The sequence below is a fragment of the Ranitomeya imitator genome, chromosome 2 (assembly GCF_032444005.1).
Source record: "Ranitomeya imitator isolate aRanImi1 chromosome 2, aRanImi1.pri, whole genome shotgun sequence".
In the NCBI taxonomy this organism is placed as follows: domain Eukaryota; kingdom Metazoa; phylum Chordata; class Amphibia; order Anura; family Dendrobatidae; genus Ranitomeya; species Ranitomeya imitator.
Genome location: NC_091283.1, coordinates 389298078 through 389323138, shown reverse-complemented (window position 1 = coordinate 389323138; position 25061 = coordinate 389298078). Strand labels below are relative to the sequence as shown.

Here is a 25061-nt window from a genome sequence, read left to right as displayed (position 1 = left end):
ACTCTGCACATTAGGGTACAGCCGGCTCCACATGTAAGAGCTGAAGGGAGAAGTCTGCACTGGTGAGCGGTAATGGGGGGGCAGGGACTGTGTGATAGAGGGGACAGGACTCAGTCCTGGGGGGGCACCGGGACTCTGCACATTAGGGTACAGCCGGCTCCACATATAAGAGCTGAAGGGAGAAGTCTGCACTGGTGAGCGGTAATGGGGGAGCAGGGACTGTGTGATAGAGGGGACAGGACTCAGTCCTGGGGGCACCGGGACTCTGCACAGTAGGGTACAGCCGGCTCCACATGTAAGAGCTGAAGGGAGAAGTCTGCACTGGTGAGCGGTAATGGGGGGCAGGGACTGTGTGATAGAGGGGACAGGACTCAGTCCTGGGGGGCACCGGGACTCTGCACATTAGGGTACAGCTGGCTCCACATGTAAGAGCTGAGGGAAGAAGTCTGCACTGGTGATCAGTAATGGGGGAGCAGGGACTGTGTGATAGGGGGACAGGACTCAGTCCTGAGGGGGCACCGGGACTCTGCACATTAGGGTACAGCCGGCTCCACATGTAAGAGCTGAAGGGAGAAGTCTGCACTGGTGAGCGGTAATGGGGGAGCAGGGACTGTGTGATAGAGGGGACAGGACTCAGTCCTGGGGGGCACCGGGACTCTGCACATTAGGGTACAGCCGGCTCCACATGTAAGAGCTGAAGGGAGAAGTCTGCACTGGTGAGCAGTAATGGGGAGCAGGGACTGTGTGATAGAGGGGACAGGACTCAGTCCTGGGGGGCACCGGGACTCTGCACATTAGGGTACAGCCGGCTCCACATGTAAGAGCTGAAGGGAGAAGTCTGCACTGGTGAGCGATAATGGGGGAGCAGGGACTGTGTGATAGAGGGGACAGGACTCAGTCCTGGGGGGGCACCGGGACTCTGCACATTAGGGTACAGCCGGCTCCACATGTAAGAGCTGAAGGGAGAAGTCTGCACTGGTGAGCGGTAATGGGGGAGCAGGGACTGTGTGATAGAGGGGACAGGACTCAGTCCTGGGGGGCACCGGTACTCTGCACATTAGGGTACAGCCAGCTCCACATGTAAGAGCTGAAGGGAGAAGTCTGCACTGGTGAGCGGTAATGGGGGAGCAGGGACTGTGTGATAGAGAGGACAGGACTCAGTCCTGGGGGGCACCGGGACTCTGCACATTAGGGTACAGCCGGCTCCACATGTAAGAGCTGAAGGGAGAAGTCTGCACTGGTGAGCGGTAATGGGGGAGCAGGGACTGTGTGATAGAGAGGACAGGACTCAGTCCTGGGGGGCACCGGGACTCTGCACATTAGGGTACAGCCGGCTCCACATGTAAGAGGTGAAGGGAGAGGTCTGCACTGGTGAGCGGTAATGGGGGAGCAGGGACTGTGTGATAGGGGGACAGGACTCAGTCCTGGGGGGCACCGGGACTCTGCACATTAGGGTACAGCCGGCTCCACATGTAAGAGCTGAAGGGAGAAGTCTGCACTGGTGAGCGGTAATGGGGGAGCAGGGACTGTGTGATAGAGGGGACAGGACTCAGTCCCGGGGGGGCACCGGGACTCTGCACATTAGGGTACAGCCGGCTCCACATGTAAGAGCTGAAGGGAGAAGTCTGCACTGGTGAGCGGTAATGGGGGAGCAGGGACTGTGTGATAGAGAGGACAGGACTCAGTCCTGGGGGGCACCGGGACTCTGCACATTAGGGTACAGCCGGCTCCACATGTAAGAGCTGAAGGGAGAAGTCTGCACTGGTGAGCGGTAATGGGGGAGCAGGGACTGTGTGATAGAGAGGACAGGACTCAGTCCTGGGGGGCACCGGGACTCTGCACATTAGGGTACAGCCGGCTCCACATGTAAGAGGTGAAGGGAGAAGTCTGCACTGGTGAGCAGTAATGGGGAGCAGGGACTGTGTGATAGGGGGACAGGACTCAGTCCTGGGGGGCACCGGGACTCTGCACATTAGGGTACAGCCGGCTCCACATGTAAGAGCTGAAGGGAGAAGTCTGCACTGGTGAGCGGTAATGGGGGAGCAGGGACTGTGTGATAGAGGGGACAGGACTCAGTCCTGGGGGGCACCGGGACTCTGCACATTAGGGTACAGCCGGCTCCACATGTAAGAGCTGGAGGGAGAAGTCTGCACTGGTGAGCGGTAATGGGGGAGCAGGGACTGTGTGATAGAGGGGACAGGACTCAGACCTGGGGGGGCACCGGGACTCTGCACATTAGGGTACAGCCAGCTCCACATGTAAGAGCTGAAGGGAGAAGTCTGCACTGGTGAGCGGTAATGGGGGAGCAGGGACTGTGTGATAGAGGGGACAGGACTCAGTCCTGGGGGGCACCGGGACTCTGCACATTAGGGTACAGCCGGCTCCACATGTAAGAGCTGAAGGGAGAAGTCTGCACTGGTGAGCGGTAATGGGGGAGCAGGGACTGTGTGATAGAGGGGACAGGACTCAGTCCTGGGGGGCACCGGGACTCTGCACATTAGGGTACAGCCGGCTCCACATGTAAGAGCTGAAGGGAGAAGTCTGCACTGGTGAGCGGTAATGGGGAGCAGGGACTGTGTGATAGAGGGGACAGGACTCAGTCCTGGGGGGCACCGGGACTCTGCACATTAGGGTACAGCCGGCTCCACATGTAAGAGCTGAAGGGAGAAGTCTGCACTGGTGAGCGGTAATGGGGGAGCAGGGACTGTGTGATAGAGGGGACAGGACTCAGTCCTGGGGGGCACCGGGACTCTGCACATTAGGGTACAGCCGGCTCCACATGTAAGAGCTGAAGGGAGAAGTCTGCACTGGTGAGCAGTAATGGGGAGCAGGGACTGTGTGATAGGGGGACAGGACTCAGTCCTGGGGGGCACCGGGACTCTGCACATTAGGGTACAGCCGGCTCCACATGTAAGAGCTGAAGGGAGAAGTCTGCACTGGTGAGCAGTAATGGGGAGCAGGGACTGTGTGATAGAGGGGACAGGACTCAGTCCTGGGGGGCACCGGGACTCTGCACATTAGGGTACAGCCGGCTCCACATGTAAGAGCTGAAGGGAGAAGTCTGCACTGGTGAGCGGTAATGGGGGAGCAGGGACTGTGTGATAGAGGGGACAGGACTCAGTCCTGGGGGGCACCGGTACTCTGCACATTAGGGTACAGCCAGCTCCACATGTAAGAGCTGAAGGGAGAAGTCTGCACTGGTGAGCGGTAATGGGGGAGCAGGGACTGTGTGATAGAGAGGACAGGACTCAGTCCTGGGGGGCACCGGGACTCTGCACATTAGGGTACAGCCGGCTCCACATGTAAGAGCTGAAGGGAGAAGTCTGCACTGGTGAGCGGTAATGGGGGAGCAGGGACTGTGTGATAGAGAGGACAGGACTCAGTCCTGGGGGGCACCGGGACTCTGCACATTAGGGTACAGCCGGCTCCACATGTAAGAGCTGAAGGGAGAAGTCTGCACTGGTGAGCGGTAATGGGGAGCAGGGACTGTGTGATAGAGAGGACAGGACTCAGTCCTGGGGGGCACCGGGACTCTGCACATTAGGGTACAGCCGGCTCCACATGTAAGAGGTGAAGGGAGAAGTCTGCACTGGTGAGCAGTAATGGGGAGCAGGGACTGTGTGATAGGGGGACAGGACTCAGTCCTGGGGGGCACCGGGACTCTGCACATTAGGGTACAGCCGGCTCCACATGTAAGAGCTGAAGGGAGAAGTCTGCACTGGTGAGCGGTAATGGGGGAGCAGGGACTGTGTGATAGAGTGGACAGGACTCAGTCCTGGGGGGCACCGGGACTCTGCACATTAGGGTACAGCCGGCTCCACATGTAAGAGCTGGAGGGAGAAGTCTGCACTGGTGAGCGGTAATGGGGGAGCAGGGACTGTGTGATAGAGGGGACAGGACTCAGACCTGGGGGGGCACCGGGACTCTGCACATTAGGGTACAGCCAGCTCCACATGTAAGAGCTGAAGGGAGAAGTCTGCACTGGTGAGCGGTAATGGGGGAGCAGGGACTGTGTGATAGAGGGGACAGGACTCAGTCCTGGGGGGCACCGGGACTCTGCACATTAGGGTACAGCCGGCTCCACATGTAAGAGCTGAAGGGAGAAGTCTGCACTGGTGAGCGGTAATGGGGGAGCAGGGACTGTGTGATAGAGGGGACAGGAGTCAGTCCTGGGGGGCACCGGGACTCTGCACATTAGGGTACAGCCGGCTCCACATGTAAGAACTGAAGGGAGAAGACTGCACTGGTGAGCGATAATGGGGGAGCAGGGACTGTGTGATAGAGGGGACAGGACTCAGTCCTGGGGGGCACCAGGACTCTGCACATTAGGGTACAGCCGGCTCCACATGTAAGAGCTGAAGGGAGAAGTCTGCACTGGTGAGCGGTAATGGAGCAGGGACTGTGTGATAGAGGGGACTGGACTCAGTCCTGGGGGGGCACCGGGACTCTGCACATTAGGGTACAGCCGGCTCCACATGTAAGAGCTGAAGGGAGAAGTCTGCACTGGTGAGCGGTAATGGGGGAGCAGGGACTGTGTGATAGAGGGGACAGGACTCAGTCCTGGGGGGCACCAGGACTCTGCACATTAGGGTACAGCCGGCTCCACATGTAAGAGCTGAAGGGAGAAGTCTGCACTGGTGAGCGGTAATGGAGCAGGGACTGTGTGATAGAGGGGACTGGACTCAGTCCTGGGGGCACCGGGACTCTGCACATTAGGGTACAGCCGGCTCCACATGTAAGAGCTGAAGGGAGAAGTCTGCACTGGTGAGCGGTAATGGGGGAGCAGGGACTGTGTGATAGAGGGGACAGGACTCAGTCCTGGGGGGCACCGGGACTCTGCACATTAGGGTACAGCCGGCTCCATATGTAAGAGCTGAAGGGAGAAGTCTGTACTGGTGAGCGGTAATGAGGGAGCAGGGACTGTGTGATAGAGAGGACAGGACTCAGTCCTGGGGGGCACCGGGACTCTGCACATTAGGGTACAGCCGGCTCCACATGTAAGAGCTGAAGGGAGAAGTCTGCACTGGTGAGCAGTAATGGGGAGCAGGGACTGTGTGATAGAGGGGACAGGACTCAGTCCTGGGGGGCACCGGGACTCTGCACATTAGGGTACAGCCGGCTCCACATGTAAGAGCTGAAGGGAGAAGTCTGCACTGGTGAGCGGTAATGGGGGAGCAGGGACTGTGTGATAGAGGGGACAGGACTCAGTCCTGGGGGGCACCGGTACTCTGCACATTAGGGTACAGCCAGCTCCACATGTAAGAGCTGAAGGGAGAAGTCTGCACTGGTGAGCGGTAATGGGGGAGCAGGGACTGTGTGATAGAGAGGACAGGACTCAGTCCTGGGGGGCACCGGGACTCTGCACATTAGGGTACAGCCGGCTCCACATGTAAGAGCTGAAGGGAGAAGTCTGCACTGGTGAGCGGTAATGGGGGAGCAGGGACTGTGTGATAGAGAGGACAGGACTCAGTCCTGGGGGGCACCGGGACTCTGCACATTAGGGTACAGCCGGCTCCACATGTAAGAGCTGAAGGGAGAAGTCTGCACTGGTGAGCGGTAATGGGGGAGCAGGGACTGTGTGATAGAGAGGACAGGACTCAGTCCTGGGGGGCACCGGGACTCTGCACATTAGGGTACAGCCGGCTCCACATGTAAGAGCTGAAGGGAGAAGTCTGCACTGGTGAGCGGTAATGGGGGAGCAGGGACTGTGTGATAGAGAGGACAGGACTCAGTCCTGGGGGGCACCGGGACTCTGCACATTAGGGTACAGCCGGCTCCACATGTAAGAGGTGAAGGGAGAAGTCTGCACTGGTGAGCAGTAATGGGGAGCAGGGACTGTGTGATAGGGGGACAGGACTCAGTCCTGGGGGGCACCGGGACTCTGCACATTAGGGTACAGCCGGCTCCACATGTAAGAGCTGAAGGGAGAAGTCTGCACTGGTGAGCGGTAATGGGGGAGCAGGGACTGTGTGATAGAGAGGACAGGACTCAGTCCTGGGGGGCACCGGGACTCTGCACATTAGGGTACAGCCGGCTCCACATGTAAGAGCTGAAGGGAGAAGTCTGCACTGGTGAGCGGTAATGGGGGAGCAGGGACTGTGTGATAGAGAGGACAGGACTCAGTCCTGGGGGGCACCGGGACTCTGCACATTAGGGTACAGCCGGCTCCACATGTAAGAGCTGAGGGGAGAAGTCTGCACTGGTGAGCGGTAATGGGGGAGCAGGGACTGTGTGATAGAGGGGACAGGACTCAGTCCTGGGGGGCACCGGGACTCTGCACATTAGGGTACAGCCGGCTCCACATGTAAGAGCTGAAGGGAGAAGTCTGCACTGGTGAGCGGTAATGGGGGAGCAGGGACTGTGTGATAGAGGGGACAGGACTCAGTCCTGGGGGGCACCGGGACTCTGCACATTAGGGTACAGCCGGCTCCACATGTAAGAGCTGAAGGGAGAAGTCTGCACTGGTGAGCGGTAATGGGGGAGCGGGGACTGTGTGATAGAGAGGACAGGACTCAGTCCTGGGGGGCACCGGGACTCTGCACATTAGGGTACAGCCGGCTCCACATGTAAGAGCTGAGGGGAGAAGTCTGCACTGGTGAGCGATAATGGGGGAGCAGGGACTGTGTGATAGAGGGGACAGGACTCAGTCCTGGGGGGGCACCGGGACTCTGCACATTAGGGTACAGCCGGCTCCACATGTAAGAGCTGAAGGGAGAAGTCTGCACTGGTGAGCGGTAATGGGGGAGCAGGGACTGTGTGATAGAGGGGACAGGACTCAGTCCTGGGGGGGCACCGGGACTCTGCACATTAGGGTACAGCCGGCTCCACATGTAAGAGCTGAAGGGAGAAGTCTGCACTGGTGAGCGGTAATGGGGGAGCAGGGACTGTGTGATAGAGGGGACAGGACTCAGTCCTGGGGGGCACCGGTACTCTGCACATTAGGGTACAGCCAGCTCCACATGTAAGAGCTGAAGGGAGAAGTCTGCACTGGTGAGCGGTAATGGGGGAGCAGGGACTGTGTGATAGAGAGGACAGGACTCAGTCCTGGGGGGCACCGGGACTCTGCACATTAGGGTACAGCCGGCTCCACATGTAAGAGCTGAAGGGAGAAGTCTGCACTGGTGAGCGGTAATGGGGGGGCAGGGACTGTGTGATAGAGGGGACAGGACTCAGTCCTGGGGGGCACCGGGACTCTGCACATTAGGGTACAGCCGGCTCCACATGTAAGAGCTGAAGGGAGAAGTCTGCACTGGTGAGCGGTAATGGGGGAGCAGGGACTGTGTGATAGAGGGGACAGGACTCAGTCCTGGGGGGCACCGGGACTCTGCACATTAGGGTACAGCCGGCTCCACATGTAAGAGCTGAAGGGAGAAGTCTGCACTGGTGAGCGGTAATGGGGGAGCAGGGACTGTGTGATAGAGAGGACAGGACTCAGTCCTGGGGGGCACCGGGACTCTGCACATTAGGGTACAGCCGGCTCCACATGTAAGAGGTGAAGGGAGAGGTCTGCACTGGTGAGCGGTAATGGGGGAGCAGGGACTGTGTGATAGGGGGACAGGACTCAGTCCTGGGGGGCACCGGGACTCTGCACATTAGGGTACAGCCGGCTCCACATGTAAGAGCTGAAGGGAGAAGTCTGCACTGGTGAGCGGTAATGGGGGAGCAGGGACTGTGTGATAGAGGGGACAGGACTCAGACCTGGGGGGGCACCGGGACTCTGCACATTAGGGTACAGCCGGCTCCACATGTAAGAGCTGAAGGGAGAAGTCTGCACTGGTGAGCGGTAATGGGGGAGCAGGGACTGTGTGATAGAGGGGACAGGACTCAGTCCTGGGGGGCACCGGGACTCTGCACATTAGGGTACAGCCGGCTCCACATGTAAGAGCTGAAGGGAGAAGTCTGCACTGGTGAGCGGTAATGGGGGAGCAGGGACTGTGTGATAGAGGGGACAGGAGTCAGTCCTGGGGGGCACCGGGACTCTGCACATTAGGGTACAGCCGGCTCCACATGTAAGAACTGAAGGGAGAAGACTGCACTGGTGAGCGATAATGGGGGAGCAGGGACTGTGTGATAGAGGGGACAGGACTCAGTCCTGGGGGGCACCAGGACTCTGCACATTAGGGTACAGCCGGCTCCACATGTAAGAGCTGAAGGGAGAAGTCTGCACTGGTGAGCGGTAATGGAGCAGGGACTGTGTGATAGAGGGGACTGGACTCAGTCCTGGGGGGGCACCGGGACTCTGCACATTAGGGTACAGCCGGCTCCACATGTAAGAGCTGAAGGGAGAAGTCTGCACTGGTGAGCGGTAATGGGGGAGCAGGGACTGTGTGATAGAGGGGACAGGACTCAGTCCTGGGGGGCACCAGGACTCTGCACATTAGGGTACAGCCGGCTCCACATGTAAGAGCTGAAGGGAGAAGTCTGCACTGGTGAGCGGTAATGGAGCAGGGACTGTGTGATAGAGGGGACTGGACTCAGTCCTGGGGGCACCGGGACTCTGCACATTAGGGTACAGCCGGCTCCACATGTAAGAGCTGAAGGGAGAAGTCTGCACTGGTGAGCGGTAATGGGGGAGCAGGGACTGTGTGATAGAGGGGACAGGACTCAGTCCTGGGGGGCACCGGGACTCTGCACATTAGGGTACAGCCGGCTCCACATGTAAGAGCTGAAGGGAGAAGTCTGTACTGGTGAGCGGTAATGAGGGAGCAGGGACTGTGTGATAGAGAGGACAGGACTCAGTCCTGGGGGGCACCGGGACTCTGCACATTAGGGTACAGCCGGCTCCACATGTAAGAGCTGAAGGGAGAAGTCTGCACTGGTGAGCAGTAATGGGGAGCAGGGACTGTGTGATAGAGGGGACAGGACTCAGTCCTGGGGGGCACCGGGACTCTGCACATTAGGGTACAGCCGGCTCCACATGTAAGAGCTGAAGGGAGAAGTCTGCACTGGTGAGCGGTAATGGGGGAGCAGGGACTGTGTGATAGAGGGGACAGGACTCAGTCCTGGGGGGCACCGGTACTCTGCACATTAGGGTACAGCCAGCTCCACATGTAAGAGCTGAAGGGAGAAGTCTGCACTGGTGAGCGGTAATGGGGGGCAGGGACTGTGTGATAGAGGGGACAGGACTCAGTCCTGGGGGGCACCGGTACTCTGCACATTAGGGTACAGCCGGCTCCACATGTAAGAGCTGAAGGGAGAAGTCTGCACTGGTGAGCGGTAATGGGGGAGCAGGGACTGTGTGATAGAGAGGACAGGACTCAGTCCTGGGGGGCACCGGGACTCTGCACATTAGGGTACAGCCGGCTCCACATGTAAGAGCTGAAGGGAGAAGTCTGCACTGGTGAGCGGTAATGGGGGAGCAGGGACTGTGTGATAGAGAGGACAGGACTCAGTCCTGGGGGGCACCGGGACTCTGCACATTAGGGTACAGCCGGCTCCACATGTAAGAGGTGAAGGGAGAAGTCTGCACTGGTGAGCAGTAATGGGGAGCAGGGACTGTGTGATAGGGGGACAGGACTCAGTCCTGGGGGGCACCGGGACTCTGCACATTAGGGTACAGCCGGCTCCACATGTAAGAGCTGAAGGGAGAAGTCTGCACTGGTGAGCGGTAATGGGGGAGCAGGGACTGTGTGATAGAGGGGACAGGACTCAGTCCTGGGGGGCACCGGTACTCTGCACATTAGGGTACAGCCAGCTCCACATGTAAGAGCTGAAGGGAGAAGTCTGCACTGGTGAGCGGTAATGGGGGAGCAGGGACTGTGTGATAGAGAGGACAGGACTCAGTCCTGGGGGGCACCGGGACTCTGCACATTAGGGTACAGCCGGCTCCACATGTAAGAGCTGAAGGGAGAAGTCTGCACTGGTGAGCGGTAATGGGGGAGCAGGGACTGTGTGATAGAGAGGACAGGACTCAGTCCTGGGGGGCACCGGGACTCTGCACATTAGGGTACAGCCGGCTCCACATGTAAGAGCTGAAGGGAGAAGTCTGCACTGGTGAGCGGTAATGGGGGAGCAGGGACTGTGTGATAGAGTGGACAGGACTCAGTCCTGGGGGGCACCGGGACTCTGCACATTAGGGTACAGCCAGCTCCACATGTAAGAGCTGAAGGGAGAAGTCTGCACTGGTGAGCGGTAATGGGGGAGCAGGGACTGTGTGATAGAGAGGACAGGACTCAGTCCTGGGGGGCACCGGGACTCTGCACATTAGGGTACAGCCGGCTCCACATGTAAGAGGTGAAGGGAGAAGTCTGCACTGGTGAGCAGTAATGGGGAGCAGGGACTGTGTGATAGGGGGACAGGACTCAGTCCTGGGGGGCACCGGGACTCTGCACATTAGGGTACAGCCGGCTCCACATGTAAGAGCTGAAGGGAGAAGTCTGCACTGGTGAGCGGTAATGGGGGAGCAGGGACTGTGTGATAGAGTGGACAGGACTCAGTCCTGGGGGGCACCGGGACTCTGCACATTAGGGTACAGCCGGCTCCACATGTAAGAGCTGGAGGGAGAAGTCTGCACTGGTGAGCGGTAATGGGGGAGCAGGGACTGTGTGATAGAGGGGACAGGAGTCAGTCCTGGGGGGCACCGGGACTCTGCACATTAGGGTACAGCCGGCTCCACATGTAAGAACTGAAGGGAGAAGACTGCACTGGTGAGCGATAATGGGGGAGCAGGGACTGTGTGATAGAGGGGACAGGACTCAGTCCTGGGGGGCACCGGGACTCTGCACATTAGGGTACAGCCGGCTCCACATGTAAGAGCTGAAGGGAGAAGTCTGCACTGGTGAGCGGTAATGGGGGAGCAGGGACTGTGTGATAGAGGGGACAGGACTCAGTCCTGGGGGGCACCAGGACTCTGCACATTAGGGTACAGCCGGCTCCACATGTAAGAGCTGAAGGGAGAAGTCTGCACTGGTGAGCGGTAATGGAGCAGGGACTGTGTGATAGAGGGGACTGGACTCAGTCCTGGGGGCACCGGGACTCTGCACATTAGGGTACAGCCGGCTCCACATGTAAGAGCTGAAGGGAGAAGTCTGCACTGGTGAGCGGTAATGGGGGAGCAGGGACTGTGTGATAGAGGGGACAGGACTCAGTCCTGGGGGGCACCGGGACTCTGCACATTAGGGTACAGCCGGCTCCACATGTAAGAGCTGAAGGGAGAAGTCTGTACTGGTGAGCGGTAATGAGGGAGCAGGGACTGTGTGATAGAGAGGACAGGACTCAGTCCTGGGGGGCACCGGGACTCTGCACATTAGGGTACAGCCGGCTCCACATGTAAGAGCTGAAGGGAGAAGTCTGCACTGGTGAGCAGTAATGGGGAGCAGGGACTGTGTGATAGAGGGGACAGGACTCAGTCCTGGGGGGCACCGGGACTCTGCACATTAGGGTACAGCCGGCTCCACATGTAAGAGCTGAAGGGAGAAGTCTGCACTGGTGAGCGGTAATGGGGGAGCAGGGACTGTGTGATAGAGGGGACAGGACTCAGTCCTGGGGGGCACCAGGACTCTGCACATTAGGGTACAGCCAGCTCCACATGTAAGAGCTGAAGGGAGAAGTCTGCACTGGTGAGCGGTAATGGGGGAGCAGGGACTGTGTGATAGAGAGGACAGGACTCAGTCCTGGGGGGCACCGGGACTCTGCACATTAGGGTACAGCCGGCTCCACATGTAAGAGCTGAAGGGAGAAGTCTGCACTGGTGAGCGGTAATGGGGGAGCAGGGACTGTGTGATAGAGAGGACAGGACTCAGTCCTGGGGGGCACCGGGACTCTGCACATTAGGGTACAGCCGGCTCCACATGTAAGAGCTGAGGGGAGAAGTCTGCACTGGTGAGCGGTAATGGGGGAGCAGGGACTGTGTGATAGAGGGGACAGGACTCAGTCCTGGGGGGCACCGGGACTCTGCACATTAGGGTACAGCCGGCTCCACATGTAAGAGCTGGAGGGAGAAGTCTGCACTGGTGAGCGGTAATGGGGGAGCAGGGACTGTGTGATAGAGGGGACAGGACTCAGACCTGGGGGGGCACCGGGACTCTGCACATTAGGGTACAGCCAGCTCCACATGTAAGAGCTGAAGGGAGAAGTCTGCACTGGTGAGCGGTAATGGGGGAGCAGCGACTGTGTGATAGAGGGGACAGGACTCAGTCCTGGGGGGCACCGGGACTCTGCACATTAGGGTACAGCCGGCTCCACATGTAAGAGCTGAAGGGAGAAGTCTGCACTGGTGAGCGGTAATGGGGGAGCAGGGACTGTGTGATAGAGGGGACAGGAGTCAGTCCTGGGGGGCACCGGGACTCTGCACATTAGGGTACAGCCGGCTCCACATGTAAGAACTGAAGGGAGAAGACTGCACTGGTGAGCGATAATGGGGGAGCAGGGACTGTGTGATAGAGGGGACAGGACTCAGTCCTGGGGGGCACCGGGACTCTGCACATTAGGGTACAGCCGGCTCCACATGTAAGAGCTGGAGGAGAAGTCTGCACTGGTGAGCGGTAATGGGGAAGCAGGGACTGTGTGATAGAGGGGACAGGACTCAGTCCTGGGGGGGCACCGGGACTCTGCACATTAGGGTACAGCCGGCTCCACATGTAAGAGCTGAAGGGAGAAGTCTGCACTGGTGAGCGGTAATGGGGGAGCAGGGACTGTGTGATAGAGGGGACAGGACTCAGTCCTGGGGGGCACCAGGACTCTGCACATTAGGGTACAGCCGGCTCCACATGTAAGAGCTGAAGGGAGAAGTCTGCACTGGTGAGCGGTAATGGAGCAGGGACTGTGTGATAGAGGGGACTGGACTCAGTCCTGGGGGCACCGGGACTCTGCACATTAGGGTACAGCCGGCTCCACATGTAAGAGCTGAAGGGAGAAGTCTGCACTGGTGAGCGGTAATGGGGGAGCAGGGACTGTGTGATAGAGGGGACAGGACTCAGTCCTGGGGGGCACCGGGACTCTGCACATTAGGGTACAGCCGGCTCCACATGTAAGAGCTGAAGGGAGAAGTCTGTACTGGTGAGCGGTAATGAGGGAGCAGGGACTGTGTGATAGAGAGGACAGGACTCAGTCCTGGGGGGCACCGGGACTCTGCACATTAGGGTACAGCCGGCTCCACATGTAAGAGCTGAAGGGAGAAGTCTGCACTGGTGAGCAGTAATGGGGAGCAGGGACTGTGTGATAGAGGGGACAGGACTCAGTCCTGGGGGGCACCGGGACTCTGCACATTAGGGTACAGCCGGCTCCACATGTAAGAGCTGAAGGGAGAAGTCTGCACTGGTGAGCGGTAATGGGGGAGCAGGGACTGTGTGATAGAGGGGACAGGACTCAGTCCTGGGGGGCACCGGTACTCTGCACATTAGGGTACAGCCAGCTCCACATGTAAGAGCTGAAGGGAGAAGTCTGCACTGGTGAGCGGTAATGGGGGAGCAGGGACTGTGTGATAGAGAGGACAGGACTCAGTCCTGGGGGGCACCGGGACTCTGCACATTAGGGTACAGCCGGCTCCACATGTAAGAGCTGAAGGGAGAAGTCTGCACTGGTGAGCGGTAATGGGGGAGCAGGGACTGTGTGATAGAGAGGACAGGACTCAGTCCTGGGGGGCACCGGGACTCTGCACATTAGGGTACAGCCGGCTCCACATGTAAGAGCTGAGGGGAGAAGTCTGCACTGGTGAGCGGTAATGGGGGAGCAGGGACTGTGTGATAGAGGGGACAGGACTCAGTCCTGGGGGGCACCGGGACTCTGCACATTAGGGTACAGCCGGCTCCACATGTAAGAGGTGAAGGGAGAAGTCTGCACTGGTGAGCAGTAATGGGGAGCAGGGACTGTGTGATAGGGGGACAGGACTCAGTCCTGGGGGGCACCGGGACTCTGCACATTAGGGTACAGCCGGCTCCACATGTAAGAGCTGAAGGGAGAAGTCTGCACTGGTGAGCGGTAATGGGGGAGCAGGGACTGTGTGATAGAGGGGACAGGACTCAGTCCTGGGGGGCACCGGTACTCTGCACATTAGGGTACAGCCAGCTCCACATGTAAGAGCTGAAGGGAGAAGTCTGCACTGGTGAGCGGTAATGGGGGAGCAGGGACTGTGTGATAGAGAGGACAGGACTCAGTCCTGGGGGGCACCGGGACTCTGCACATTAGGGTACAGCCGGCTCCACATGTAAGAGCTGAAGGGAGAAGTCTGCACTGGTGAGCGGTAATGGGGGAGCAGGGACTGTGTGATAGAGAGGACAGGACTCAGTCCTGGGGGGCACCGGGACTCTGCACATTAGGGTACAGCCGGCTCCACATGTAAGAGCTGGAGGGAGAAGTCTGCACTGGTGAGCGGTAATGGGGGAGCAGGGACTGTGTGATAGAGGGGACAGGACTCAGACCTGGGGGGGCACCGGGACTCTGCACATTAGGGTACAGCCAGCTCCACATGTAAGAGCTGAAGGGAGAAGTCTGCACTGGTGAGCGGTAATGGGGGAGCAGGGACTGTGTGATAGAGGGGACAGGAGTCAGTCCTGGGGGGCACCGGGACTCTGCACATTAGGGTACAGCCGGCTCCACATGTAAGAACTGAAGGGAGAAGACTGCACTGGTGAGCGATAATGGGGGAGCAGGGACTGTGTGATAGAGGGGACAGGACTCAGTCCTGGGGGGCACCGGGACTCTGCACATTAGGGTACAGCCGGCTCCACATGTAAGAGCTGGAGGAGAAGTCTGCACTGGTGAGCGGTAATGGGGGAGCAGGGACTGTGTGATAGAGGGGACAGGACTCAGTCCTGGGGGGGCACCGGGACTCTGCACATTAGGGTACAGCCGGCTCCACATGTAAGAGCTGAAGGGAGAAGTCTGCACTGGTGAGCGGTAATGGGGGAGCAGGGACTGTGTGATAGAGGGGACAGGACTCAGTCCTGGGGGGCACCAGGACTCTGCACATTAGGGTACAGCCGGCTCCACATGTAAGAGCTGAAGGGAGAAGTCTGCACTGGTGAGCGGTAATGGAGCAGGGACTGTGTGATAGAGGGGACTGGACTCAGTCCTGGGGGCACCGGGACTCTGCACATTAGGGTACAGCCGGCTCCACATGTAAGAGCTGAAGGGAGAAGTCTGCACTGGTGAGCGGTAATGGGGGAGCAGGGACTGTGTGATAGAGGGGACAGGACTCAGTCCTGGGGGGCACCGGGACTCTGCACATTAGGGTACAGCCGGCTCCACATGTAAGAGCTGAAGGGAGAAGTCTGCACTGGTGAGCGGTAATGGGGGAGCAGGGACTGTGTGATAAAGGGGACAGGACTCAGTCCTGTGGGGCACCGGGACTCTGCACATTAGGGTACAGCCGGCTCCACATGTAAGAGCTGAAGGGAGAAGTCTGCACTGGTGAGCGGTAATGGGGGAGCAGGGACTGTGTGATAGAGGGGACAGGACTCAGTCCTGGGGGGCACCGGGACTCTGCACATTAGGGCACAGCCGGCTCCACATGTAAGAGCTGGAGGGAGAAGTCTGCACTGGTGAGCGGTAATGGGGGAGCAGGGACTGTATGATAGAGGGGACAGGACTCAGTCCTGGGGGCATCGGGACTCTGCATATTAGGGTACAGCCGGCTCCACATGTAAGAGCTGAAGGGAGAAGTCTGCACTGGTGAGCGGTAATGGGGGAGCAGGGACTATGTGATAGAGGGGACAGGGCTCAGTCCTGGGGGGCACCGGGACTCTGCACATTAGGGTACAGCCGGCTCCACATGTAAGAGCTGGAGGGAGAAGTCTGCACTGGTGAGCGGTAATGGGGGAGCAGGGACTGTGTGATAGAGGGGACAGGACTCAGTCCTGGGGGGCACCAGGACTCTGCACATTAGGGTACAGCCGGCTCCACATGTAAGAGCTGAAGGGAGAAGTCTGCACTGGTGAGCGGTAATGGAGCAGGGACTGTGTGATAGAGGGGACTGGACTCAGTCCTGGGGGGCACCGGGACTCTGCACATTAGGGTACAGCCGGCTCCACATGTAAGAGCTGAAGGGAGAAGTCTGCACTGGTGAGCGGTAATGGGGGAGCAGGGACTGTGTGATAAAGGGGACAGGACTCAGTCCTGTGGGGCATCGGGACTCTGCACATTAGGGTACAGCCGGCTCCACATGTAAGAGCTGAAGGGAGAAGTCTGCACTGGTGAGCGGTAATGGGGGAGCAGGGACTGTGTGATAGAGGGGACAGGACTCAGTCCTGGGGGGCACCGGGACTCTGCACATTAGGGTACAGCCGGCTCCACATGTAAGAGCTGAAGGGAGAAGTCTGCACTGGTGAGCGGTAATGGGGGAGCAGGGACTGTGTGATAGAGGGGACAGGACTCAGTCCTGGGGGGGCACCGGGACTCTGCACATTAGGGTACAGCCAGCTCCACATGTAAGAGCTGAAGGGAGAAGTCTGCACTGGTGAGCGGTAATGGGGGAGCAGGGACTGTGATAGAAAGGACAGGACTCAGTCCTGGGGGGCACCGGGACTCTGCACATTAGGGTACAGCCGGCTCCACATGTAAGAGCTGAAGGGAGAAGTCTGCACTGGTGAGCGGTAATGGGGGAGCGGGGACTGTGTGGCAGAGGGGACAGGACTCAGTCCTGGGGGGCACCGGGGCTCTGCACATTAGGGTACAGCCGGCTCCACATGTAAGAGCTGAAGGGAGAAGTTTGCACTGGTGAGCGATAATGGGGGAGCAGGGACTGTGTCATAGAGGGGACAGGACTCAGTCCTGGGGGGGCACCGGGACTCTGCACATTAGGGTACAGCCGGCTCCACATGTAAGAGCTGAAGGGAGAAGTCTGCACTGGTGAGCGGTAATGGGGGAGCAGGGACTGTGTGATAGAGGGGACAGGACTCAGTCCTGGGGGGCACCGGGACTCTGCACATTAGGGTACAGCCGGCTCCACATGTAAGAGCTGGAGGGAGAAGTCTGCACTGGTGAGCGGTAATGGGGGAGCAGGGACTGTATGATAGAGGGGACAGGACTCAGTCCTGGGGGCATCGGGACTCTGCACATTAGGGTACAGCCGGCTCCACATGTAAGAGCTGAAGGGAGAAGTCTGCACTGGTGAGCGGTAATGGGGGAGCAGGGACTATGTGATAGAGGGGACAGGGCTCAGTCCTGGGGGGCACCGGGACTCTGCACATTAGGGTACAGCCGGCCCCACATGTAAGAGCTGAAGGGAGAAGTCTGCACTGGTGAGTGGTAATGGGGGAGCATGGACTGTGTGATAGAGGGGACAGGACTCAGTCCTGGGGGGCACCGGGACTCTGCACATTAGGGTACAGCCGGCTCCACATGTAAGAGCTGGAGGGAGAAGTCTGCACTGGTGAGCGGTAATGGGGGAGCAGGGACTGTGTGATAGAGGGGACAGGACTCAGTCCTGGGGGGCACCGGGACTCTGCACATTAGGGTACAGCCGGCTCCACATGCAAGAGCTGAAGGGAGAAGTCTGCACTGGTGAGTGGTAATGGGGGAGCAGGGACTGTGTGATAGAGGGGACAGGACTCAGTCCTGGGGGGCACCGGGACTCTGCACATTAGGGTACAGCCGGCTCCACATGTAAGAGCTGAAGGGAGAAGTCTGCACTGGAGAGCGGTAATGGGGGAGCAGGGACTGTGTGATAGAGGGGACAGGACTCAGTCCTGGGGGCACCGGGACTCTGCACATTAGGGTACAGCCGGCTCCACATGTAAGAGCTGAAGGGAGAAGTCTGCACTGGAGAGCGGTAATGGGGGAGCAGGGACTGTGTGATAGAGGGGACAGGACTCAGCCCTAGGGGGACATCGAGACTCTCTGCATATTAGTGTGCAGCTGGATTCACATGAAAAAGCCAAATCCTAGTGGAGAAAGTCACCAGATCCTGTCACCGACTAGGATTCAGCCACAGCCATATATCTCTTTTTGTCAAAGCCAGATGTTTTTATTGAAAACATTTTTTCATATAGGAAAAAATACAGAAAGAAAGAATATCATCACAGGTCCCCAATCCCTCCCACGTCGACAAATTACAGCAACATGTGCAGCAAAGTGCAACATGGACAGAAAGCTCATGGGTTCAGTAAAAGATAAATTTTCTGGATAATAAAATTCAGGATGACATAGTGCAGAGTGAATTTAGAGCATTTATTTTTAAATGTGTTTCTTTCCAAATTTCACAGCTGGTTAATGTTGTTTATAAGTTCTGGGATTGTGAGAGTCTGATTAGATATCCAATATTGAGCTATTTATTTCTTAGCCATGTACAACATTTGAAGAACAGTAGTTTTACCATGTGTATCAATGGCCAAATCTTCAAAACACCACAATATGCAAACCAAAGGTGATGTGTCTATTTGTACAAAGTAAACTGTCTATAATGTCCAGAACACCCTTCAAAAGGATTCTAGATTAGTGTAAGTTCACATCATATGCAACAGCTGGGAAATTCTGAGATTCACTTAATAATAAATGTGGAATCCTGTGTAGAATGTGCTGCCAATGTTCATCTTCAATGGGGCCTATTACGCTATCCCTTTTTGCTTTAGAGCATATGGGGTATTTCACAAGTGCAAGATACAGAAGGGCGCTGTGTTGGTAGATATGCAACAGATACAGACTTATTTGTGTGCAGGAGGAGTTTATACTTTTCTGACAGTAGATGGCGATGTGGTTACTGTTATGCTTAGTTGAATGTAATGCATATACTTGTTGTACTTTGGCTTCCCTCTTTCTGGTAAAAGGTCCTTTAGACTTCCTGTTATGCTGTATTAAGAATCTGATGCATGTACCTCATGCTCTGTGTAGATAAAAGTTGAATTACCCCATATAATCTACTCACACAAGTTTCTTCTGCGACAAACTATGCCGCAGGTTATGGGCCCAGCGTAGAAGAGGACTTGGTGAATGCAAAAGAATACTTCAGAGCAATTCTCTCCAAACAAGTAAGACAAATAAGTTAAAGATGAGCAGCAGTTCAGAGCTGAGACACACAGTAGCTAAGCTGAACAATGACAACTATCAGTTATGGAAGTTCAAAGTGGAGGTTTTCTTGTCTAAAGATGATTTATTAGATGTAATCACTACAGACAGACTCGATGATAATAATCAGACATGGGATAAGAAAATCAGACAAGCAGGAGCTGCTATTAGCTTATTAGTGGAGAATGATCAGTTACTCCACATAAGGAATGATAATACAGTAAAGGGAGTGTGGGAAGCATTGAGAAAGCTACATGAAAGATCCAGCTTAAATCACAAACTATTCATGCTAAGAAAACTTTACAAGATGAGATTAAGTGCAAGGAAAGACATGCAGGAGCATATAAACTCCATGATGGAGGTGGTAACACAGCTGAGATCAGTCGGTGAAGACATTAAGGAAAGCCATATAGAAGCAAAATTATTGTGCAGTTTACCAGATTTATACACTGTTCTGATAAATGCACTAGAGACAAGACCTGAAGTAGACATTACAAACGATTCCACTGAAAGGGATAGTGAAAATGCTCTTAAAGCGACAGACAAGAAGCCCCATAATACAGAGACAAGAGAATGTTTCAGAAGTACAGAAAAGGGACATTTAATGAAACACTGTACTATATGGAAAGCAGAACAACAGAAATTACACTAAAAGGAGAATAAACAGAAAGTAAAATGCACAATGTCTAGCCCACATGCAAATCACTGTAATGGTACATTTAAAGTAACGGATAGTCATCGTCAGGCTGGTTTATTGACTCAGTAGCAACAAGTCACATGACTAGTGATAAAAGCTTCTTTACTGAACTTGATGAAAATAAGAAGGAAGCAATTTATCTTGCATATGGGAGAAAAATAACCGCCGAAGGCATTGGACAAGGAATGCTAATCTTTCCTGATAGATTTGGACATAATTCAAAATTACTAGTAAGGATGTGTTTTTTATGTTCCAGGACTAGAAGGAGGATTGTTATCCGTAAAGCGTCTGACAGCCAAAGGACTTACTGTAAAATTCAAAGATGGTAATTGTACAATCCTACAGGAGATAAGGTAATTATGTCAAAGCAGGTGAACAATTATATCATCTAGACACATTAAAGGAACATATGAAGTTATGTACACATGACCACAAGAATTGTATTCATCTAGGACACAGAAATCCTGAGAGTATAATGGCGTTGCAAAAGAAGAATTTGACAAAAGACCTATTGATATGTGATTGCTCAATTACCGTAAAATGTGAATGTTGTATAAAATCGAAAGCTACAAGAGTATCTATACCTAAAGAGAGTGAGACAAAAAGTACACGGCCACTTGACTTGGTACACACTGATGTATGTGGACCCATGAAAGTTACCACATCAGGAGATAATAGATATATGGTGACCTTCATAGATGACTACTCAAGATAAACAATCACGTACTTACTAAAGAACAAAAGTTAAGTTTTTGAAAAATTAAAAGACTGTGACAAAGTCAAATAACAAGTTTCAGAGGAAGCCAATCATCACCAGAGGTGATAATGGAGGTGAATTTACAGTACACCAAATGGAAAACTACTTAAGACAGAATGGAATAGAGCATAAAAAGACTGTTCCATACACACCAGAACAGAACGAGGAAGCAGAGAGGAAAAACAGAACTCTGATTGAAATGATAAGATGTATGCTAACAGACTCCAAACCACCAGAGAAATACTGGGGTGAAGCAGCAATGACAGCTACTTATCTGGTAAACAGACTTTTTTCAAGAAAACTGAAAAAAAAAAACGTATGAACTGTGGCAAGGTAAGAAACCAAGTGTGAATCATTTAAGAGTTTTTGGTTGCAAAGTTTTAGCGTTTATTCCAGAAGAAAAAACGCTCCAAACTTCAAAACAGAGCCATTGAAGGAATATTTGTCAGATATAGTGACAATTGCAAAGGATACAAAATCCTAGATCCCAAGACAGACAGAATCACTGTGAGTAACAGTGTAACATTCATTGAAGATTTAAATGATGACATTATGACATCACTGGAAATGAAAAATGAGAGAAACAACAGTGATATAACTGCAGGAACATCTGTTGAGAAAGTGGAAATCGATGAAAATAAAAAACTGAAAGTCAAGAGATATAGCTGCATACAGACACAGAACCAAGGCACTCAATAAGAGAAAACAAGGGAAGACCACCTCAACGTCTTTCATAAAAGGCAAGTACAAATAAAATGAATGAACTTACATCTTCGGAGGACTTATCTCAACTTTCAGAAGAAGAGACCAACAAATGGATAAAGGCTGCAGAAACTAATAAAATCCATGCATGATTCAAAGATATGGACACTGACAGAACTACCAAAAGGAAAAAGGCTATAGGATGTATATTTGTTTTTAAAGTAACATTCCAAGCAGATGGCACAGCTGATCGATACCGAGCAAGACTCGTAGCTAAAGGCTATTCTCAGAAATATGGCGAAGAGTATGATGAAACATCTGCTCCAGTTGTCAAGCACACCACAATCAGAACTTTGTTTGCAGTTGCAGCAACTAAACAAATGCAGTTGAAACATCTGGATGTAAAGGCAGCATTTCTGAATGGAGACTTAACAGAAGACATGTACATGGAACAACCCCCAGGATTCAAGGATATAAGGAAACCAAACATGGTTTGTATGCTACGGAAAAGTATATATGGTTTAAAACAACATTTTCCAAGAAGCAAAGCAGATCATTGTCTACAGTATATACAAAGAGACTGACAGAGAGATGTATCTATGTGCAGATATTTGTGGACGATATTTTAGTTTGTTTTGAAAAAGAAAGGGATGAAGCGGAGATAGTGAAAACTTTAGTTCAACACTTTGAGATCAAAGATCTGGGAAATGTGAAACAGTATCTAGAAATACAGATAGAAAAGAAGACCGGAGTTTCCTTCTTAATCAAACTCACATGATTCAAAACATAATTGAAAGATTTGGATTGAAAGATGGAAAACCAGTAAAGTCTCCAATGGAAACCAACTATCTGAAGGAAATAAATACTGAACAGAATCTGTTACCAAATAATGATCAATTCAGAAAGGCAATGGAAAATTATATCTTGTGACTGTTACAAGGCCAGAAATTGCAGCAGGATTAGGAATTTTGAGCAGGAAGGTGTCAAAGCCAAGCAAAATGGATTGGAATGCAGTGAAGAGAGCAATCTGTTATTTGGAAGGGACTAGCAATGTTAAACTGAAACTACCTGCAAGTGAGAAATGCATTTTAACAGGATATGTTGATGCAGGCTGGGCTGGAGATCCAATTGACAGGAAATCTGCCAGTGGCTATCTTTTCTTGCTCTCAGGCGGACCAAATAGTTGGACTAGTAAGAAACAATCTATAGTAACATTGTCGTCAACAGAAGCAGAATATGTCGCCGCAGCACATGCCAGTCAAGAAGTTCTATGGTTAAGACAGCTTCTAACAGACTTAGGACAACAACAATTGGGACCAACAAAGATGTATGAGAACAATCAAGAATATCTAGTTCTTGCTCATATGGAAAGAGTTAATTCAAGAACTAAACACATTGATGTAAAGTTTCACTTCTTGAGAGATCACCAGGAACAAGGAATCCTAAATTTAGAATACTGCCCACTGAAGATATGACAGCAGATATTTTCACAAAGGCATCGAATGCTGAAATACATCAGAGACTGATGAAGAAATTAGGCTTAACTGAATAAGTCTTTACTGATGAGAAAGGGTGTTGGCAGATATGCAACTGATACAGACTTATTTGTGTGCAGGCGGAGTTTACACTTAGTTGAATGTAATGCATATACTTGTACTTTGGTTTCACTTTCTCTCTGGTAAAAGGTCCTTTAGACTTTCTGCTATGCTGTATTAAGAAGCTGATGCATGTACCTCATGTTCTGTGTAGATAAAAGCTGAATTACCCCATATAATCTACTCTCACAAGTTTCTTCTGCGACCAAACTATGCAACACACTGTACAATACTGATATCAGACCCCCGGGACACTGTGAATTGGCTGTTCCATATATAATCACGTTTTTAGATAGGAATGTGTCTTGATTAGACATTTCTGCTTGATGCGCATGTCTATCTAGTTTGCGGTTCTACAACTGGAGGTCTGTGGAGATTCCCCACTACTGGATGGAGGGGACATTAACCCCATCATGCTGCAGTCACATTCCAAGAAACAGAATGTGTTCTCGTCTGTGTCGCTATATCAGGGTCTCTCTCTGTATTGGATTACATTGGGTCACTTCCCTTCTGACGTCGCTCTGTTACTCTATAGTCTCCAATATGGCCGTATATCAGGATATCATTTAAATGTTTCACGTTTTTTGCTTTTAGTTTTGTGCTATGTTTTTGGTGCTGGTGTAAGAAGGAGGACCAGGCCGTGGGTACCTGCTCTGCGCCGGGTCCGGAACTGTCAGGGCTGTCACCTCTGTTGTCCAGGGGAAGCTTAGGGGACCGGACCTAGACTTGCAGGCGGTGTGGCTAAGCTAGAAAAGCCACAGCGCGCATGGAAGCGATCAGACTTGACAGGAACAGACCGAGCAGCAAGGAGAAGTGAGTGCTCTGTCCCTCGAGCACAGCCACTACGCAGGCCCGCGCCCAAGCATTCCCATTGCCCCCATAGAGACTGTGCACAGAGACATGCAGTGTGCCCGCTGACCCTGACAGAGCAAAGCGCCGAACACTTCGGGCCCACAAGTACAGCACAGGGGCCGCCTGAGAGACACCGGGTGTGTGACCTTTATCTGCGCCCTGACCCCCCGGTGTATATTTGCAAAGCCATGTTAGGCTCAAACACTGCTGTGGCCCGTACCCTCTCTACCGCATCAGTATATGGACTAGGAGCTCAGTGCAGGGTAACAGAAACTAACCGCTGCCGTCAGAAGACGGATCATCGTTATCTCCAGGACTTTACCGGACCAACCCAGTGCCAGCCATTGTTGACCCCACCACTTGCCTTGCAACCCCCGCAGCCTGAAAACCGCCTGACTGGATAAGTTAACCCTATCAAAACTAATACTCCTACTATATCCGTTGTTCCTTCCACCAGTATATGCTTTTACATCTGAACTGCTTATTTTTCCCCATTTAACCGTTTATCTCCCTGCGTGAAGTATCTATGTGTTCAGTAAAATTGTTAACCCTTGCTCTGTCTCTTGTCCGTCACTGCATCCCGCAGCCTGCTCACACTGAATTGGAAATATTCTGTGATAAATCTCTGTATTTGACTATAATCGGGCTGTGTGTTATACTAGGGGCAGGACAGGGCCATGACTGGATGTAGTGATCATGTGACGCCGGTAACCGCTCCGGAGGTTTCTTACATGGGATCTTTATGATGTTACATCGTCATCTTCTCCCCATTCAGGTCCCTATAATATCGGATCCTCTCAGTGGAGATCTTCTATATAAGAGAATTCTCCTGAATGACCCTACAAGGATGGATAGGGACAGAGACAAGATGGCAGAGAGGATATTACACCTCACCCTAGAGATCCTCTTCCGGCTTACTGGAGAGGTGAGAGATTCTGATGACGTCACATTACATCATTCTTATCTATGGGAATAACAGATGGACAGAACTGGAGAGGTGAGGACTCTGGAAATGTCTGTAGTGAGATTTATTAATGTGTCTCTCCATAACCAGGATTACACAGTAGTGAAGAAGACCTCAAGTGAGCGCTGTCAGGCCCCTGTGTCTGATGGATGGGGAACACCCCTGAGTCCAATCACGGGGCCTCCACCTAACCCCCTGATGCATGAGGACATCAATGACCAGAAGATCCTAGAACTCACCTACAAGATGATTGAGCTGCTGACTGCAGAGGTGATACTTCTGGGAATGGGGGGACATTATACAGTAACACCATTAAGGGATCTGGGGGATGACGGTATCATTGTATGTGTCAGGTTTCTATAAGGTGTCAGGATGTCACCGTCTATTTCTCCATGGAGGAGTGGGAGTATTTAGAAGAACACAAAGATCTGTACAAGGACGTCATGATGGAGACTCCCCAGCCCCTCACATCACCAGGTAATAGGAATAAATACACATGGCCTATAATTATCTGTATGGAAAGAATGAATTCAGTCCTTGTATATGTTTCCTACA

At 53.5% G+C, this 25061-nt stretch overlaps 2 protein-coding genes across 6 annotated transcripts in view; both read left to right on the top strand.

The window, feature by feature from the left end:
* LOC138666993 (zinc finger protein 585A-like) overlaps window positions 1-25061 on the top strand; it is a 166182-nt gene that overhangs the window by 13534 nt on the left and 127587 nt on the right. The gene's annotated exons all lie outside the window — the stretch shown is intronic.
* The window catches only part of LOC138667003 (zinc finger protein 665-like), a 65888-nt gene that overhangs the window by 24488 nt on the left and 16339 nt on the right, over window positions 1-25061 (top strand). For 2 of the 5 annotated variants that reach the window (XM_069755220.1, XM_069755218.1), the window contains exons 2-4: window positions 24318-24467; window positions 24597-24776; window positions 24860-24983. In XM_069755220.1, coding sequence (XP_069611321.1) covers window positions 24390-24467; window positions 24597-24776; window positions 24860-24983 — 382 coding nt within the window. In that variant the 5' untranslated portion in view covers window positions 24318-24389. Of the gene's footprint in view, window positions 1-18280; window positions 18903-19892; window positions 19990-24317; window positions 24468-24596; window positions 24777-24859; window positions 24984-25061 lie in introns of those variants that run through there. The other 3 variants (XM_069755216.1, XM_069755217.1, XM_069755221.1) reach the window with 3 other exon arrangements.